This window comes from Cibotium barometz, chromosome 11 (genome assembly GCF_041138505.1).
Source record: "Cibotium barometz isolate CiBa-2024 chromosome 11, ASM4113850v1, whole genome shotgun sequence".
NCBI classification, from domain to species: Eukaryota; Viridiplantae; Streptophyta; class Polypodiopsida; order Cyatheales; family Cibotiaceae; genus Cibotium; species Cibotium barometz.
The window spans coordinates 58,892,902-58,910,632 of record NC_141056.1 but is presented as its reverse complement, the minus strand read 5'-3'; the positions used below and the strand labels follow the sequence as shown (position 1 = coordinate 58,910,632).

Sequence of the window (17,731 nt, the reverse complement as noted above, 5' to 3'; positions counted from 1 at the left end):
GTCACGGGCAGGCCAACACCAGCACTGCAGGCATGGAGATGGAACGGAAGCAGGAAGGCACCCAAGGTAGCCCAGTTTTGGCGATGATCCATGTAAGGAATGGGGTTCGTGCTAGGGGCAGCCATAGCTGCTGTGCAGAGAACAACAGAGATGAAGACTAAAACAAGAAGATGAACTGCACAATGGACAAGAGATGAACAAGAGGCATGAGTGGTTGCAACTACCAAGGTAATATTATGCACGTCTTGTCTTGATTACAAGAGTAAACCTTAATATAGAAGGCTGGGGTTAGGTGGTACTTACGTTAGTTACATAACGGCTGCACCGGACAAGTGTCCGGTGGCATGCACGTGTGGCATATGCCATACGTGTATGCTGTAAAGTATACTCCAACACTCCCATGCAGATCCTAGGGCTTTGCCCTCGCCTACCTTGAACTGCAATATATCTTCTACAATCCTCTTCTCGATTTTCAATGCTACATCCACTTTGAGCTTTGAATTTTCGACTCATTCGGAGAAGGGTCAAGTTGGGAGGGTAAAATCCATCCTGATTAGATAGAGAAGACCAAAAAATTGCTTAAGGTGTAGATTTCACAACACCCAGGGGTTATAGGTGGAACCAGGAAATGTAGCAACTACCGACCCTTCGCCATAGAATGAGAACCTGCTTAATAAATTGTGATACCGCATTGAGAGGCTAAGAAGAGTAGTGATCAGTGAAGCCTTCGTGTTTGAGCTATGTAACATTATTCTAAAATGTGGAATACACTACAATGATAATATTTCTGAAGTTGATCAGCAAAAAAATAAAATAGGCCGCTACTAACATGTCACAAGAAGCAATCACACAGTTCCATGCTTGAGTTTCTGAAGAAGCTGGAGGCACAAACCAAAGCAGACAAAGATGAGAACTAATTGCATGAGAACCACACGTGGAAGCAGAGCAAAAGCTTGACAAGATGAGTGCGTCAAGTCGGAACAAGAGCAAGCTCAAGAGCTCACGACTCCTAGAGATCAACTGATAAGAAACGACTTCCAATCCATGCACCAAATAGTAGATGAACCTAATGACTAGAAGCAATGGTTGAAGCAAGAGCAAAAGGAGAAGAGAGAGCCTGAGGAGAGCCCAAATAATAGAAGCAGCTAGCTAAAAGAAAAATTATCCTTCATCTTTGTGTAGCAAAGTATTGTAAGACCTAAGATCAACGAAGTGTGTCAGAAGATGGCAGAATTAAACAGTCAATGGCTGTTAAAAGTGAGGTGCGTGCATCAAATGCTACCCAGTGGAGATAAGAAGAAGACGGCAGAGTTAACAGTTGTTGACTGTCGAAATTGAGGTGCATTGCCCAGTGGAAAGAAGAGAGCTGTTGACCTGTCACCTTGTCGACATAGCACCTTCTAAAACTTGCCTTTTAGGTGTACCAACAAACCCAAAATGATAGCTTGTAAAAAGCCATTTACAACCGTACGATACATTGCCTCTTGACAAATTACTCTTCTTTATTGAGGTGGATATTGTTTCAAAAAGACCAATAGAAGCAATATAGCCTCTTGCTGGGTCTTCCCAAAACATCAACTATGATAACAAATCCAATTCGTTTTGTTACAACAAATCTTATTACAAAATCATACAATCAATACACTTACGAAGATGCTTATCATTACTGATACAAATGTGTTTCAATAAAATGTGCAGAATAAGAAAAGACATGCACCGGACTATTCAGGTACTCGTGCGGGTACTTCTTGAACTTGATGCCCAGACACCAAATATTAGGAACCAAAATACCACAAGTATAGCCCAATATCGTGCCGGCCCATACTTAATCCTTGGCAACACACCCTGCACAAGCTTCATATCAGCATTATCACGCCTAGCCCAGAAACGTGTGCCACATCAGGAAACATTGTCCTAAAAAAAGAGATGAAAGGAGCTTGAAAAATAATGTATGACATCTTACAAAGCGAAGAAACACCACAATCGCAAGCGCACATAGTCCACCTAGCAAAACACTGAGGCCTTTCCTCGCAACTCCCTGCACCATTTCCCAATCACAAATAATTAACACGTAAACCAAACTACGAAGAAAGTGCATGTGGCATCACATTTCAAGGCTTCACTTGACACTTCAAGTCTACAAATCGATGAGCTCTAGAGGGAGAAATCTGCACTATACATACATCTGAGTCATGAATTGTATAGTGGCATGAAATGGCTGTTTCCTGCCTTGAAAACAGAAAACTTTATTCCATGGAGAGCCAGCCATCAGCACCTCAATGATCACCTAGAAGTTGAGCATAATCACAGCTCTTTGCTAAGAGAATCACCAAGAGAACAGGTCACAGTGTGACTGCTCCACTAGGCAGAAGAAGTCTCATAGAAGATGGTGTCTTATGGCAGCATGTCAACAGTTAGCTCACTTGGGCTAGCTTGGACCAAAAACGTACGATCCCTCTTCTCTGAGAGCAAGCCAGAAAAGATTCAATTCACTTTGCGTTGTTAAACATACAAGAGAGGTCAAGGAATAAGCTAACTCAATAGAATGCAGTAGGTAGCTGGAAAGCATGCATGAAGGTCATTGACCACACCTAAATCTGTCACCTGAGTGCTTTTTGGCAGCTAGGCTGCTGGATCTGAGACATGGCTGCATCCACTTGCTGTCAACGCAACTGTATTACTGTATTGCTTCCGGTCTGGAGGGGAAAAGAATTGGTGCTCTTGGGGCACTTCTGCTGCCTAAAAACAGAGCAACTCCACCATAAATGAGGTCTCCCTGCTAGCAGTCCCTCTGAAAAATCTAAGATTTTTATACAGCCCCTGTCCAGCCCAAAAAGCCTCGCACACTCTGCTTGTACTTTGCTTAATGGTCATCCTGCTGTGGTTCATTCCATCTCTTGCCCTTGCTACAGCCAGTGTCACAAAATGCCTTACCTTCCCTTCAAGCAAACATCTACCCATCTTCAGGGGATTGCTAGTATATGTCAGTGTGTTACAGGACCTGTACTGTACAAAATGGTTGTCAGGCTTGAGAACAAGGCTAGATAGTAGCTTGAGGAATTGAGGCCCGATATGAAAAAGAGGTCCCCAGGCATTAATGAGGTCAAAGCCCAAGGATGTGCAGCCTAAGCTTGAAGGAGCCACATGGCCTCATCAACAAGAAGTTTTAGTGAGAACTGAACACGACTCTACAGGGATTTGCTTCAAAGGATCTTGTTCCAAGGTTTGACATCTTTAGCGGTCTAGAACAGGCCACCTATTAACTGTTATCTACATAATTAGGTTAAAATCTGAGAGTAATAATCTGCCAAACTCCTGCCAATGGTGGCTTGGCATTGGAATTTGTTTTCCATTTTTTATTTTGCCATTTTCAAAGCATTTTGAAGTTTGATTTTCATTCCATTGAGACTCATTACAGCAGACACTATCTAACAAAACCTTTTCATTCACATTAAGAACAGTAAATTAAGTCCAAAATAGAACTTCAAAGAGCCAAGCAAATAGCGTTGGCATTGGAATTTGTTTTCCGTTTTTATTTTGCCATTTTCAAAGCATTTTGAAGTTTGATTTTCATTCCATGTTACCTTTTCATTCACATTAAGAACAGTAAATTAAGTCCAGAATAGAGCTTCAAATAGCCAAGCAAATAGCCACATTTAAATTGTTCTGAGCATCGAGACTCTTGAATCATCGTGGTCAAACACATTTACGACAACTGTTAAGAGCTGTATTAAATGACTAAACAAAATAGTCATGGTTAGAGCTGTAGCAGAAATGTTACCGATATGGAAGGGTTAATGTGCAAACCTTATTTACTCGGGGAGCAAGGAGCCAAGTTATTGTGACAGTTAGCAAGCCAGTAGCTATTAAAATTCCGGTTCCTTCCACTGCCCACTTGGTTGCTGGACTCACAGAATTGAGAAGCCCCTCTTCTGGAACGTCACCTATTGGCTCTGAAGCATTCCTAGAAAAATCAGATACTACATTGCCATGTGGATCAAACCAAGACACCGCCTCTAATGAAACCCCTCCACTAGTTGATGTTGGACAGGCAGCATGGAGATTTGTTGTGCAATTATGGGTGCTGGCTTCTCCACTGATTGATGAGCGATGAAGCAAGTATCTTTCCTTGAGAGTTAAAATAACCTTCTCATGATCTGCAATTCTGACATTTAAAGCAGGTGTTCCGCATATTTCACATACAGTGGAATCCCTGCTCACAAACCAACGCAATGCACATGCATAATGGGCCAATGCAAGATCACTTCTGCAGGCACAACCCAGTTCAATTAGAGAGTCAACGGAGCTAGTGCAAGTTTCTGCTTCCAAGTTGATTTTGCAGCCAGGTGTGGGAATGTTAGACTGAGCATCCCGAGTTATATCAACTACTACCTTATCCTTTCCTCCACTGGTATGATGAACTTGTCCACTGGTTCTTTGGTATCCAGCATGAGAAGGAAAACAAATACCTAAAGACTTGAGAGCAGCTTCCCCAATTTGGTTTGGATCTGCGCATTGACACACTCGGCACACTTCAGCAGCCTCCTGTTGCTCTACTTGTGTAAAGAGAGGGCCATGGCTACTACACAAGATAACCTCACATACCTCCTGGTGACGAATGGGCTGACTTCTTTCCTTACACCCATTCATAAATTCCAATCTAGCATTTTCATCTGCTCCATGGCTCGTGGAAGCATTTATAAAACCTTCTTGTGAGCTTGCTGCTGGAGGGGCCTCAATCATTTTGTCCAAATAAGGAAAACTTGAAACACATTCAAAAGCACAGGAAACTTTTGCTGCTGAAGTGACTCTGAGTCTGATATGGGTGACAAGGGATTCCTTTGCGCGAGTAAGTGATGTTGTCCTGATTTGTCTTCATTAATACTGCATCCAATCTACCAAAACTACAATCACACAGTAAAATATCGGTTAGAGGAAGTGCATTCACTTACAACACATGCAATTTTTGGAAAAAGTAAAGTTCTTATCCATGAGTGACAAAGAGAAATTGGCTTCAAATTTGTGCTCCAATCAATATCAGAGACCTCTTCGAGACCCAAAAAAAAGGGGTCTCCAAGGTCAAGCTACACCTTCATTTACACAAGGGTTCTAGATTTTCAAAAACATGTTGAGCAATGATGTCATCAATCTTACCTTTTGTAGAACAACTGTCATGTGCACACATGGACATGGCAAATTTCCAGCACTAATCCCTCATTAGGCAGAAGATAAACATTAGGATTAGAGCATTAGCCAGGCTCAAGAGAATGCAGAAGAACCCCTGGAGGGACAAGATGGCGGTCGGCTTGTATCTGTTGGCTGTTGGCCGACAAAGACTTGCATCAAGTCAAGTGAGTCCTTTGCTGCTGGCCAACAGCAGGTCGGCCAGGTTCTATGCATGAAGGGAACCTAAAAAAGGCTAAGCAAGGCTAGTTGTTATTCATCTACCCCCCCATACGGGTCAGGTCATAGATAAGCATTAGTTTTATCTCTTTTGGAAGGCCAAGGGCCACACAGAATTTATAGTGTCATATTTACACATTGTTTTACACATTGTGTACTATAATATACTGAAAATACAGCTCTCTCAGTGGGCCATCACAGCGCAGGCGGGTGGAGAGGTATGGAGAGGCCTTTGGTATCTATGATTGCTAGGATTATTAGAGCCAAGGCCGTGGTACCTCATGAGATTATTCGAGCAGAGCTGGCGGCTGCCCCTCTGGTGATTGAGGCTCCTACGAGATCAGTCTCCTACATACATGGCTTGTGGGATCTCCCCCGAGACAGATATGCACGCCTCGCCCTTGAGTCCTCCCGACAGTTAGCTTTACAGGGAGACACGGCTTGTTGGTATGGCCATATGTCATCTTGGTTCCAGGCACATGGTTTTAGCATGGACAGATTGCCTCCCTTCCAGTATTCTCTGGAGGCACCCTCTCTCACTCTCACACGGACAGAGATTACTAGACTCATCCGTCAGGATTTAGTTCAGCTGGACATTAGGAGGACATGGATACAGCCGACTGAGGAGCTGGGCACGAAGATGGCTTTCTACAAAGAGCATTTTCTTCACAGCAGCAGATGGTTTTGTGATCAGACCCAGTTACATAGATGTACACTTGTCTCATGCAGTACGATGTGCTATTGCCGATTCGCACATCCTCACACCAGCTTGAGATTGAGATTGACCGATATAGAGGTATACCAGCTGAGGCCAGGATATGTCGAGTATGCCATGGGGAGCTAGAGACAGAGCTGCATTATATATGCCATTGTACTGCATACTATGAGATACGTGGTCGTTTCCACTGTTTATTCAGAGAGGGTTTTGGACCACTTTCCAGAGTCATGGGGTACCAGGACCATTGTTCTTGCTTGAGCTGCAGAGATATAGAGATAGCCTGCTTAGGCGCACAGAGAGCCAGACTCAGAGGCACATTACAGACTTCTTTAGTCCAGCCATCACTACGCCAGATGGACCACAACAGCAGCAGGACATGGATACTGCCCACACCAGCGGTACACTGATTGATTGTGTGATTGAGCTTGGGTGGTCCAGATGCCCACGACTACGGAGGAGGGCATCCCAGCATAGACGGAGGTTGCAACGGCGGATTCGGATTATTCTTGCGAGACATGCGGGACACCCAGGCAGGGTGCTGACCACAGAGGATATTGAGGAGATACGCCAACGTCCGATGCGGCACATATTATGAGATGGAGGCACCTCCATAGTGTACCCCCCCGTCCCACATGATATTGTATCCCCTCGCTGTACTCCACTCACCTCCATAGCGTACCCCCCCCTCACTATATTCACACCCTATAAGGGTTTATGTTTACCTTCCAGTTCCAGTTTCATTTTCTAGGTGCCAGTAGTATCATCTTTATTTTTCATTTTCTGGTTTTTTATCCAGACATTGTATCAGATCCACCATGATGTAACTTTTTGGTCTCATAGGTAGACGTTAATATAACATTTCATTTCATTTCATTTCTCTCCCTCTCCTCTTTGTCTTTGTTGGTGATTTGCATCAGGGTTCCTATTCAGCGGCTAAGGGCTGAAAGAAGACACACAAAGCTTCCGCACATGTGACAACAACATGAGAAGGATGTGAAGCAACCTTCCAAGCTCTTGAAGGACAACCAGCCACCTATCATACAACTAAAGCAATGGTCTTTATTATGCAAGATCACTGCTTAGAATATATCATCTGTAACATAGGTGCTTTGTAGAAACGGTTTAAAATAATATATCATCTATAACATGGGTGCTTTGCAAAAGCAGTTTAGGATTAGTCTATCGCGATAAATCTGAAGATTAACCCCTATTCAGAGCCTTGAACCTATGCACATACTTCTTATTCATGCAAGATACACGCTAGATAAAGAAATGACCTAACCTTTTGATGTATACATATGCATGACTTATTTACAATGGACTAGAGATACTCAATGGTAGCACACCTCCTGAGCTCTCAATGATAACAAAGCTATCAAATGTATTTTTTGGGATAGAGTAGTGAGAGCAAGAGTTAGAGGTTATATAACCTGCTCACAAAATCTTCACTACTAGCGGTCAATGGATCAGTATGTCAACCTAGTCACTAATGCCACCATATGCCAGCATCTCCTATGAGGTGCACAGAGGCTAAGATGACCTTTTCTTGCTTAGATCTCTAAACAACAACAAATAGAAAATAAACTAATGAAGGCATGAATGAACAACATTCGCATCAAGCTTACCATGATACTTACTAAACTGTATCTTCTTGAGGAGTGCCAATGACCAAATCGTTGTAGTACCAATTGAACTATTGTGAGAAGCAAGACTTTCCTACTTACGTTGATCCACCATGGTACAAGTGGGCATCCCACTCTCGCAACGCCGGCCATCATCTATTGTGAGGGAAGCTCCCAACCTTTCAGCCTCTCGGAGGAGTCGTCTTTCAACCTGCAATAGAGTCCCACAACCTTTCAACCACTAGAATCCATTGTCCTTCGGCCACTTGCGTAGCATGTGCCAAGCTAGGACCGTGTGAAACAATAGGGCCTTCTTTATACCTCAGTTTAGTAAGTCTTTAGCGATCCTTTAAACAAGATACATGAACCGAAAGAGTAGTCGAGACGACACCAAATGGGGTCCCAATTACCCACTGAGGGCCCGCCCTGCAAGCAGGAGTATTTGCTTTATTTCTTCTGGAGAACTGAATACAAGTTGAACTGTGTCCACAAGACTGAGCGGACAAATTGACTCACTAACTGCCAAACGCAAGGACAGTGTGACTAAACGCTACGCAAAACTGTGCATAAGTTGTAGGCGACTGTGAAGCTATCTTTGGAGAGAATACAATGGCCCGAGACTAAAGGATGGTGCTCTGAGAACTCTGGGAAGAGGCTGAGCTTTGGATGCCTTGTGAAACAAATCCAGACCTATGAAGACAAACCCCAAAACACTCGGGACACCGACAGACAACACAGTACTAGAACAATCTTTAGGACACAGCAGAATAACCATAAACAACACCAAAGAGAACACAACACTGAGCTGGAACGTCCCGCCCCCCGTAGGAACTGCTTTATTCCAATGAATAAACTAATACACATAAACCAAGGTGTGGGTGCAATCCTGCACCGGATTTTCTACAAAGCTCAGTAAACACTTGCTCAATGATCAAGGTACCATAAACCAGTACAAATCAACCTCGAATGTAACAGCCCAGTACGGTGCCAAATATAGCCCCGAATTCCGTGCCAAAACAGACCCTAGGATGGAGCCTCAAATCTACCCCAGAGGAGCTCTCAAAAACAGTTCTTGATACCTCCAAAACAGCCCCTGAACCGATGGCCGGTGGAGAGAGAGAACCACCTGCCCGGCTGCTGTACCACTGTACGGCCAGCATATAAGGGGAGCTGAACAGCTGTTGTAACTCTGTACGGCCTGCTGAAAAGAAGAGAAAAAGGCCATCCCGCCGCCGTACCACTGTACGGCCAGCTGAAGAGAGAGAGGAAGGCTGCCCCTGTACCACTGTACGGCCAGCTGAAGAGAGAGAGGAAGAAGGCTGCCCGTCTGCCGTACCACTGTACGGACTGCTGCAGGTCGGTCAGTAGAGAGAAGCAAAAACTAGCTGCTGTACAGACAGCATAAGAAAGAACCCCGCTGGCCAACACTCAACCACCCACTGCAGGGTACGGCCAACGCAAGGGAAGAGAAAAGTTTGCTGCCCTGCTGAGGTCACTTGCTGTCATCTGTATGGCCAGCGCTGTGGAGAGGCGAACAAGCTACTGAGTGTTCACACATGGCTTAAAAAATCACATCCACCTCGTGTATGTTCCTTGTCCAAATCCCCACATGTCCACCAACTTATAAATAAGTGTGCACAAGTACCCTTATAAACCATATAAGTGAATAAAATCCTGTATACTCATGTCCTGTAATCCACCTTCAGATATAGACATGCCAGATAAACCTTAACACAAGTTTTGCAACAAGTCTTGGCTTTACACAAGCGTCTTCCATCTTGTGACTTCCCTCCTGGGGAGAATCAGCTGTTTTTGACTCCCAAAAGAGGAGTTTTATGGTATTTATGGAGAGGCTACAACTTTTAGCGATGGGAAAAAAAGCAAGCCTACACTTGATATAGAGGAGGACAACTCTTTTTAAGGTGGCAAGGGCTGGTCGGCAGGAGGAGGGGACAAAAGCGCGCGCACACAAGCCGTACAGCAGCTTGTTCGCCTCTCCATAGCGCTGGCTGTACACGTGACCAGCAAGCGACCTGTTATCTTCAGCAGGGCAGCAGCAAACTTTTCTCTCTTCCCTTGCGTTGGCCGTACCCTGCAGTGGGTGGCTGAGTGCTGGCCAGCGGGGTTCTTTCTTGTGCTGTCCGTACGACAGCCGTACAGCAACTAGTTTTTGCTTCTCTATTGACCGACCTGCAGCAGACCGTACAGTGGTAAGGCAGACAGGCAGCCTCCTTCCTCTCTCTTTAGCTGGCCATCCCGTGGTACAGGGGCAGCCTTCCTCTCTCTCTTCAGTTGGCCATACAGCGGGGCAGCCTTTTTCTCCTCTCTTCAGCAAGCCGTACAGAGGTACAGCAGCTGTTCAGCTCCCCTTATACACTGGCCGCACAATGGTACAGCAGCTGGGCAGGTTCTTCTCTCTCTTCACCACTCCCTCTTGGCCATCAGTTCAAGGGCTTCTTTGGAGGTATCAAGGACTGTTTTTGAGAGCTCCTCTGGGCAGATTTGAGGCTCTGTCCTAGGGTTTGTTTTGGCATGGAATTCGGGACTATATTTGGCACCGTACCGGGCTGTTACATTCGAGGCTGATTTGTATTGGATTATGGTACCTTGATCATTGAGCAAGTGTTTGCTAAGCTTTGTGGAAAATCCGGTGCAAGATTGCATCTGCACCTTGGTTTATCTCTATCAGTTTATTCATTGGAATAAAGCAGTTCCTATCCCAGGTCCTGCACCTTCTGTACAGAAATGTCTACGTGGCATCCAAGTGCGGGATGCACGTGACATCTCCTTTTGCTTAACTTGACGGAAGTTGCAAAGCCTCCAAATAATCCGTCAATAACGCCGGATAGTCTTCGAAAAACTCTTTGTCGAGCCATACCACTTCATGAGTTCCTCGGTCCTGAAACTTCGTGAGGAACTGTTGTAGTCTTCGGCCTGAGCCATGCTTGAAACGGTGCAGAAGGATCTGCTCTGGAACCATAACTTTTGCTTCATCAACAATGTCTGGTTCCGCTTCATCTTTGACCTCTGAAGAGGTTGGACCTGCATATGGCTTTAACCAACTGACATGAAATACATCGTGCATAGTCCAACTCGGAGGTAGCTTTAACTGCATAGACACCTCATTAATCTTTTTCCGGATGGGAAAAGGTCCGAAACTCCTGAAAGACAACTTTGGGCATCACTTGCCCACCTGCTTCAATCTTTGCTTCATAATCCGAAGATAAACCCAATCCCCTTCTGAAAACTTCATATCCCTTCGGTCTTTATTGGCATGTCGAGTGTAGGCCTCTTGCGCTTTAGCCAATCTGTCTTTTACTGACTCTAAGATATCCTGGTAACACTCCGTCACTCTGTTCTTCGCCTCCGGTACTGAAGACAAAGTCCTGGTCAACAACGACTGGAAAGGTCAACAACGACTGGAAAGGTCTTCCAAACGTTGCCTCATATGGAGTCCTACCAATAGCTGAAGAAAAAGAGTCATTCAAAACAGCTCGAGCTAAAGTCAAATACGATTCCCACTTACCTTGCTTATCGTGGACATAACACTTCAGCACATCAAGAGCAACTGGTTGTATATCTCTGTCTGGCCGTCCGTCTGTGGGTGAAATGCACTGGAAAAATTCAACTTAGTACCAAAATTATCAAACAATGCCCTCCCGTGTATCTGGATCTCCAGCCCAGTCTGACTCAGACCATCCAACAAGAGTGCGTCCTTGGCCATAAAAGATACCAAAATCCAGAGTGCCACGCAAGTACCGAAGAACTCTGAGAGCACACCGCCAATGCTGCTGACGGTGTTTGGATGAGAAGGAACTCAATAAACTGACTGCGAAGCATATGTCCAATCAGGAGTAGGTCTACCATACCAAACAACCAACGACAACCCGATACTGTCCCTGATCAGTCCCTGGAGAAGTATCAAGTGAAGAAAGCTGCTCACCAATATCCATAGGAGAAGATACTGGTTTGCACCCAGTCATTTGAAATCTGTCGCGAATCTCCCGAGTGTACTTCTGCTGAGAGAAGAAAATGCCCTTCGAGGTCTGCCAAATCTCAAAGCCAAGAAAATAATGCAAGAGGCCAAGATTCGTCATCTCAAACTCTGTCTCCAAAGCATCCATAACAGAACGGATCCGCACAGAATAAGAACCTATAAAGATGAGGTCATCAACATAGACCACAATGATAACAATCAACCCCCTCTCAAGGAGGATATAAAGGTTCGAATCTGCATGAGAACGGCACAGGACGAGCTTTTGAAAGAACTCATCAATCTGCTAGTACCAAGCCCGCGGAGCCTGCTTTAGACCATATAAAGCCTTCTTCAGCCGGTACACATGATCCTGTTTGCCCGGAACAACAAATCCTGGCGGCTGATCAATATACCATCTGGAAAACGGGCCATCTATGATGTCCTGCAAGTGCAAGAACGGTGCGAATGGTAGTCATCCGGGCTATCGGAGCGAAGGTCTCATCGAAGTCGACACCAGGGCGCTGAGCATAACCCTTGGCAACCAACCTCGCCTTGTGCTTGTCCAAGCTGCCATCAGCTCGGAACTTTGATTTGAAAATCCAACGCACACCAATCACCTTACGCTGCAGAGGCCGAGGCACCAAAATCCAAGCGCCATTCTGTTCGATAGCATCCAGCTCTGCCTGCATAGCATGACGCCAAGGCTCATGTGAAAGAGCCTCGTCTACAAAAGTGGGATGAAGACCTATTCTGAATGTAGACAGCAGTGGAAGCCGTCTCAGCCTAGAAACGTCGAGGTAATGAAGAATGCTCAAGCATAGCACGGGCCATCTCCATAATGGTCCTATTCTTCCTCTCGGCAACTCCATTCAGTGGAGTATATGATGTAGTAAGCTGTCTCCGAATGCCATGTGTCTTGCAATTTTCTTAAACTCCTAGGATGTGAACTCACCCCCTCCATTGGTCCTGAGAGCCTTGCCCGAGTGACCGGTCTCTTTTTCCACCTCAGCTCTCCAATCACAGAAGTGTTGAAAAGTCTCATCCTTGGTCTTCAGAAAGAAAACCCAAGTATATCGGGTAAAATCATCCACCATCACGAGCATGTACAACGCTAATTCCATGCCAAAACAAACCCTAGGACGGAGCCTCAAATCTACCCCAGAGGAGCTCTCAAAAACAGTCCTCGATACCTCCAAAAAAGCCCCTGAACTGATGGCCAGGAGGGAGTGGTGAAGAGAGAGAAGAACCTGTCCGACTGTTGTACCACTGTACAGCCAGTGTATAAGGGGAGCTGAACAGCTGTTGTACCTTTGTATGGCCTGTTGAAGAGAAGAGAAAAAGGCTGCCCCACCGTTTTACCACTGTATGTACTAAGGCCAGCTGAAGAGAGAGAGGAAGGCTGCCCGTGTACTACTGTATGGCCAGCTGAAGAGAGAGAGGAAGGAGGCTGCCCGTCTGCCGTACCACTATACGGTCTACTGCAAGTTGATCAGTAGAGAGAAGCAAAAACTAGCTGCAAAACTAGCTGCTGTATGACTATCGTACGGACAGCACAAGAAAGAACCCTACTAGCCAACACTCAGCCACCCACTGCAGGGTAAGGCCAACGCAAGGGAAGAGAGAAAAGTCTACTGCCTTGCTGAAGATAACAGGTCGCTTGATGGTCATGTGTACAGCCAGCGCTGTGGAGAGGCGAACAAGCTGTTGTACGGCCTGTATGTGTGCGCTTTTTGTCCCCTCCTCCTGCCGACCAGCCCTTTGCCACCTTAAAAAGAGTTGTCCTCCTCTATATCAAGCGTAGGCTTTCTTTCTTTTTCCATCACTAAAAGTGGTAGCCTCTCCATAAATACCATAAAACTCCTCTTTTGGGAGTCAAAAACAACCGGTTTTCCACAGAAGCAGGGAAGTCACAGGATGGAAGACGCCTGTGTAAAGCCAATATCTGAAGGTGGATTACTGATGACCTCATCTTTACAGGTTCTTATTCTATGCGGATCCGTTCTGTTATGGATGCTTTGGAGACAGAATTTGAGATGACGGATCTTGGCCTCTTGCATTATTTTCTTGGCTTTGAGATTTGGCAGACCTCGAAGGGCATTCTCTTCTCTCTGATAGAATGTGCAGCGGAAGAAGGGAAAGTGGAAACACAGGAGAGAGAGAGAAAGAAAGAAAGAAAGAAAGAAAGATATATTAACGTCCTGTCGAGGCCAAAGCTGACCTATAGGACAGATCAGAATACATCTTTGGTTACAATCCACTTCGGGGTATCGGTTAAAGAAAAGTGCATGTGGGATCAAAAAGAAACTAACTTCAAAGCTCTCATGACTCATGAGAGTTACATGTTACAATGGTAAAATCACCATGTGCTTAATGTGATTAGATATGTATAAGTATCAAGTTCATGTTATATTAACGTCTTCAAAAGGCCATAATAGAGAGAGTCCTCTTCACACTGTGTAGGTGCTTGGTACCATATTGCTTGAAGAGGAGGTAGGGAAGTAGAGCAGCAGCAAAAGCAAGGACGCCTTTGATGCTGAAACAAATGGTGAGAGGACTCATCAATGAGTCTCTTGATCCTTAGTTAGAAAAGATCTCAAGTGCTCAACAAGTTAGTGAAGTATGACAAAGAAAGACAAGTAAAGGTAATTTCACAGAGGCCAACTGCTTAGAAGAGGATGTAAAGTCCGGACACTCAAATATTGGCGTGTAGAGGCTAGCTGCTTACTCAAGTAGAGGATGGAAAGTCCGGACACTCAAATATTGGTATGAACTAGTTTAAGGGACTAATATGCTTCTCTTAAGCCAGTGAGCGAAGTAATGAAGGTGAAATTCGCAAAGGAGAAAGGTTTAGGCTCCGTATTGGCCCGTGAAGGCATCACCAAACAACCAACTTACTTATGTACCGGATCCTCGGTGGCCTCACAACTGCTTTGCTGCCCAGGACCTTGTCTAGCCTCCAAGGTATAGTACAAGGGGATACTTGGGTAGCACATGTAGGCATGCCTTTGGGGTACTGTATAATGGTAAACCTGTTGAGTTTTTCCTGAGCTTTGTGATTTCTTCGACAAATTAGGGAGCCAAATTTCCATTTATCATTGCAAGGATTGCATAAAGCAGACCTCACAAAATTTGAAATGCTTCTCTTACTAACTGATTTATGTATGCGCATTTCAACGACCAAAATTGGCCTTGAAGCGGAATCGCATAAGCACAAACGCACATGTCGGCCATGGAAAAAAAGAACCCTAGCCTGTTGGCGAGCCAACAAAAAAAGAAACCATAGCCTGTTGGCGATGCAAGGTAAAACGAAACCCTTACCCGATGGCGATGTAGGAATGGCCAAGCAGTAGAATCGGAAACCGTAACCAAGGTTTGCCTGAAGCAGAAGCAAACCCTAACATGAAACCCTAAGCCAGTTTCTGTAGTGCGGAAGAGCAGGCTGCTGGGAGTACAGCCGATTGGTAGCCATGGTGGCCGAAAGAAAAAGTGCAACAAGCCTTCTATTTGACTGCAGCTAGCCGGCATCCATGTTGACTACCTTCAACGGCTCAGATCGCATATTCTTTGAATCCGACGGCTGTCATGGAGATCACAATCCTCACATTTCATGCAGGATATTATGTATCATTTTGTATTTTTAAATTTTGCATATATGTCATTGTACTTTTAAATTTTGCATATATGTCACTTCAATTGTACGCTACCATTTCGCTCTCTAGATTCTAAATTTTTAAGATGCTACTATTACATATGCTCTATAATAATCTTCTTCCTATTACAAGATAGCGTCATTCCGGGTAGCTTGCAAGGTTTGAACCTATAATGTTTCCCGTGGGTGTGCGTGGGGGTGTGGTGTTTGTAAAAGGGCATGCGGGCCTGAGAGGAGTACTCTCATCAACTAGGAATTCAAATTCTTTTTTTTTTTAATAATCTTCTTCCTATAAATTACAATTTCACATCAAATCTTTCATGGATACTTGCCATCCTTATCACAATCTTTTTTTTTTTGTTGCTAGATTTACTCTCACATTAGAATGAGAACCTCAATATGACATTTAGAGACATGATAATTGACAAGAGAGAGGACCACCTCATCATTTAGCCCATTGTTTGTTCATTCACTCAAATGACAATGACAACAATTCAAGAATGTAGATTAATCATCGTAGAAGTTTTTCGCCTAGGATATAAGTTGGATAACCCCTTCCCCGTGGTTTATGCAGGTGAAAAGATATCTATCAATCTGCCAATAGTTAAGCAATGTGAGGGTAAACAAGAGTGTAAAAATGGTGTCATAACATGTGGATCGATTACATATCCAAATCATTAAAAAGCTTTTTAAAGAAACATATATATTTTCTACACTAACATTAAAGTTTAAAATTATAAGCAAATTGTGAAAACACTTCGATCAATGGATCCAGGACAAGAAAAGAGATTTTGTGTATAACCAAATATAGAAAACATTCTACTTATGCTCGTGAAATGCATTAGAGAGATGCTCACTCATATTATAAATAGCTTATTTCTCCATGTTTATGAGCAAGCTTAGTTGGGGGGGGAAATAGTGCATGTTTAATAGATTATATGTATAGTAAAATTTCAACCGAGTCTACTTCTATTCATTTATGCATAAAAGTTATGCACCTACATTCAAAAACTTTTCACTCAAATCAGAAATTCACTCATTAGAATTACCATGATCTATTGGCATGTTTGACCTAACTTAGCAAATGGAATGATGTGGAGTGAATGATGTATTGTACAAGTTTGAACTATGCAAAAGTTGGTATGAGCATCCAATGAAGCAAAGTTCTTTCAACTAAACATGCATGTACTCTCATTACATCCCTATTCCCATCGGTCCATAGGTTTGCCTTTATCTTTCATGTGGAAGCTTCCATGTGGATGATACTCTCAAAAGCCCCTTTTTTAATTCTTATTGTCTTACAAAAGTAAATGCATGATCTTCCAATGTACTTTCACACCTTTCCTCCACATTGCACACAATAAATAGCCTTCACAGTGTTGCGAATTCATAAGTAGGTTATTTCCACATATTCTATTTTGTACGTGTCCATCTCATGTCCTTCAGGCTTTATATAAGTCATCTTTTGACATCATATTGTATTGAAAATCCTCACAACACTCATGATATCTTGACTTTTCAACATGCTAAAAACATTAATCATGCAATGTCCCACAGATTCCAAAGGAATGGTACATGGTTTCTTTCAAAGCGCCACACACGCACACATGCACCTCTGCCTATGCATGCACACACACACCCATCCATGCACTTTACATACACAAATGCACGCATGCACATGTGCACACACACACACACACACACACATGAGGATTTATTTACTCTACACCCTTGATATTTTCCATGCAATTATAAGTGCTAGGATTGAATAGTTGATATTGATCAAATCGGTATCACTTGATGTGAGCATCTTATGTCATACTTATGACTTTAGACTATCCCCATATGGCAAAGTTGTAATTTGTGATGCGAATATCAATAGATTCTAGAGCATACTATATAAGATGTTGAATATATAAATATGCATACACACTCAAGGTATACAAAAAGAAGACTTGAAAAAAAAATGGTTGAACTAAACCCAATGCCTTTGAACAAACTTTTATATAATGGAACCTATAAAAGTGGGTTTGAGCTAAGGTAAACATTATCCATATTCCATGCAATAAAAACTTGCAAGGCTACCTTCACATGAACTACTTGGAATAAAGTGATGAGAAAGTGATTTTTTCCCCGTTTGTGAGGCTTGTCCATAATATTGATCTTGAATTCCTCTCCTTACTGATTATGTTAATTTATAATTGCTTGGGCTCTTCAAGAACTTTCTAACATCTTTTCTTTATTTTTTAAAAGAAATTTTTAAAAGAAATGGGGTGAAGATGCAAATTAGAGAATTCACCATTCATTTTGATAGCTTCTAATGGCTTCTTTAGGAGAGAGGTTGTGAAGCTAGGGTCTCGTAC

General features: G+C 43.6%; 1 protein-coding gene across 3 annotated transcripts; it reads right to left on the bottom strand.

The window, feature by feature from the left end:
- Positions 1–1,484: 1,484 nt before the first annotated feature.
- LOC147634392 (uncharacterized) lies at positions 1,485–15,221 on the bottom strand. 3 transcript variants are annotated; one of them, XM_086805548.1, is made up of 6 exons: positions 15,038–15,209; positions 4,606–4,904; positions 4,393–4,508; positions 3,808–4,267; positions 1,964–2,038; positions 1,485–1,845 (listed from the first exon to the last, which is right to left on the bottom strand). In XM_086805548.1, the coding sequence occupies exons 3-6, from the start codon at positions 4,449–4,451 to the stop codon at positions 1,726–1,728; spliced, it is 714 nt and encodes a 237-aa protein (XP_086661674.1). In that variant the 5' UTR covers positions 4,452–4,508; positions 4,606–4,904; positions 15,038–15,209; the 3' UTR covers positions 1,485–1,725. The 3 variants fall into 3 exon arrangements, with proteins under 3 accessions (XP_086661674.1, XP_086661673.1, XP_086661672.1); XM_086805547.1 differs by adding an exon at positions 7,846–7,954 and having other exon boundaries at positions 3,808–4,904; XM_086805546.1 differs by having other exon boundaries at positions 3,808–4,904; positions 15,038–15,221.
- Between the last annotated feature and the right edge of the window lie 2,510 nt (positions 15,222–17,731).

Excerpts from the sequence above, each read along its gene's own strand:
- LOC147634392 (XM_086805546.1), bottom strand. The coding sequence starts at position 4,743 with ATGATTGAGGCCCCTCCAGCAGCAAGCTCACAAGAAGGTTTTATAAAT. Across the intron at positions 2,039-3,807 it reads TTGCTCCCCGAGTAAATAAG|GGAGTTGCGAGGAAAGGCCT; the intron begins GTTTGCACATTA and ends GAAATGGTGCAG. Across the intron at positions 1,846-1,963 it reads TTGTGGTGTTTCTTCGCTTT|GGTGTGTTGCCAAGGATTAA; the intron begins GTAAGATGTCAT and ends AAGCTTGTGCAG.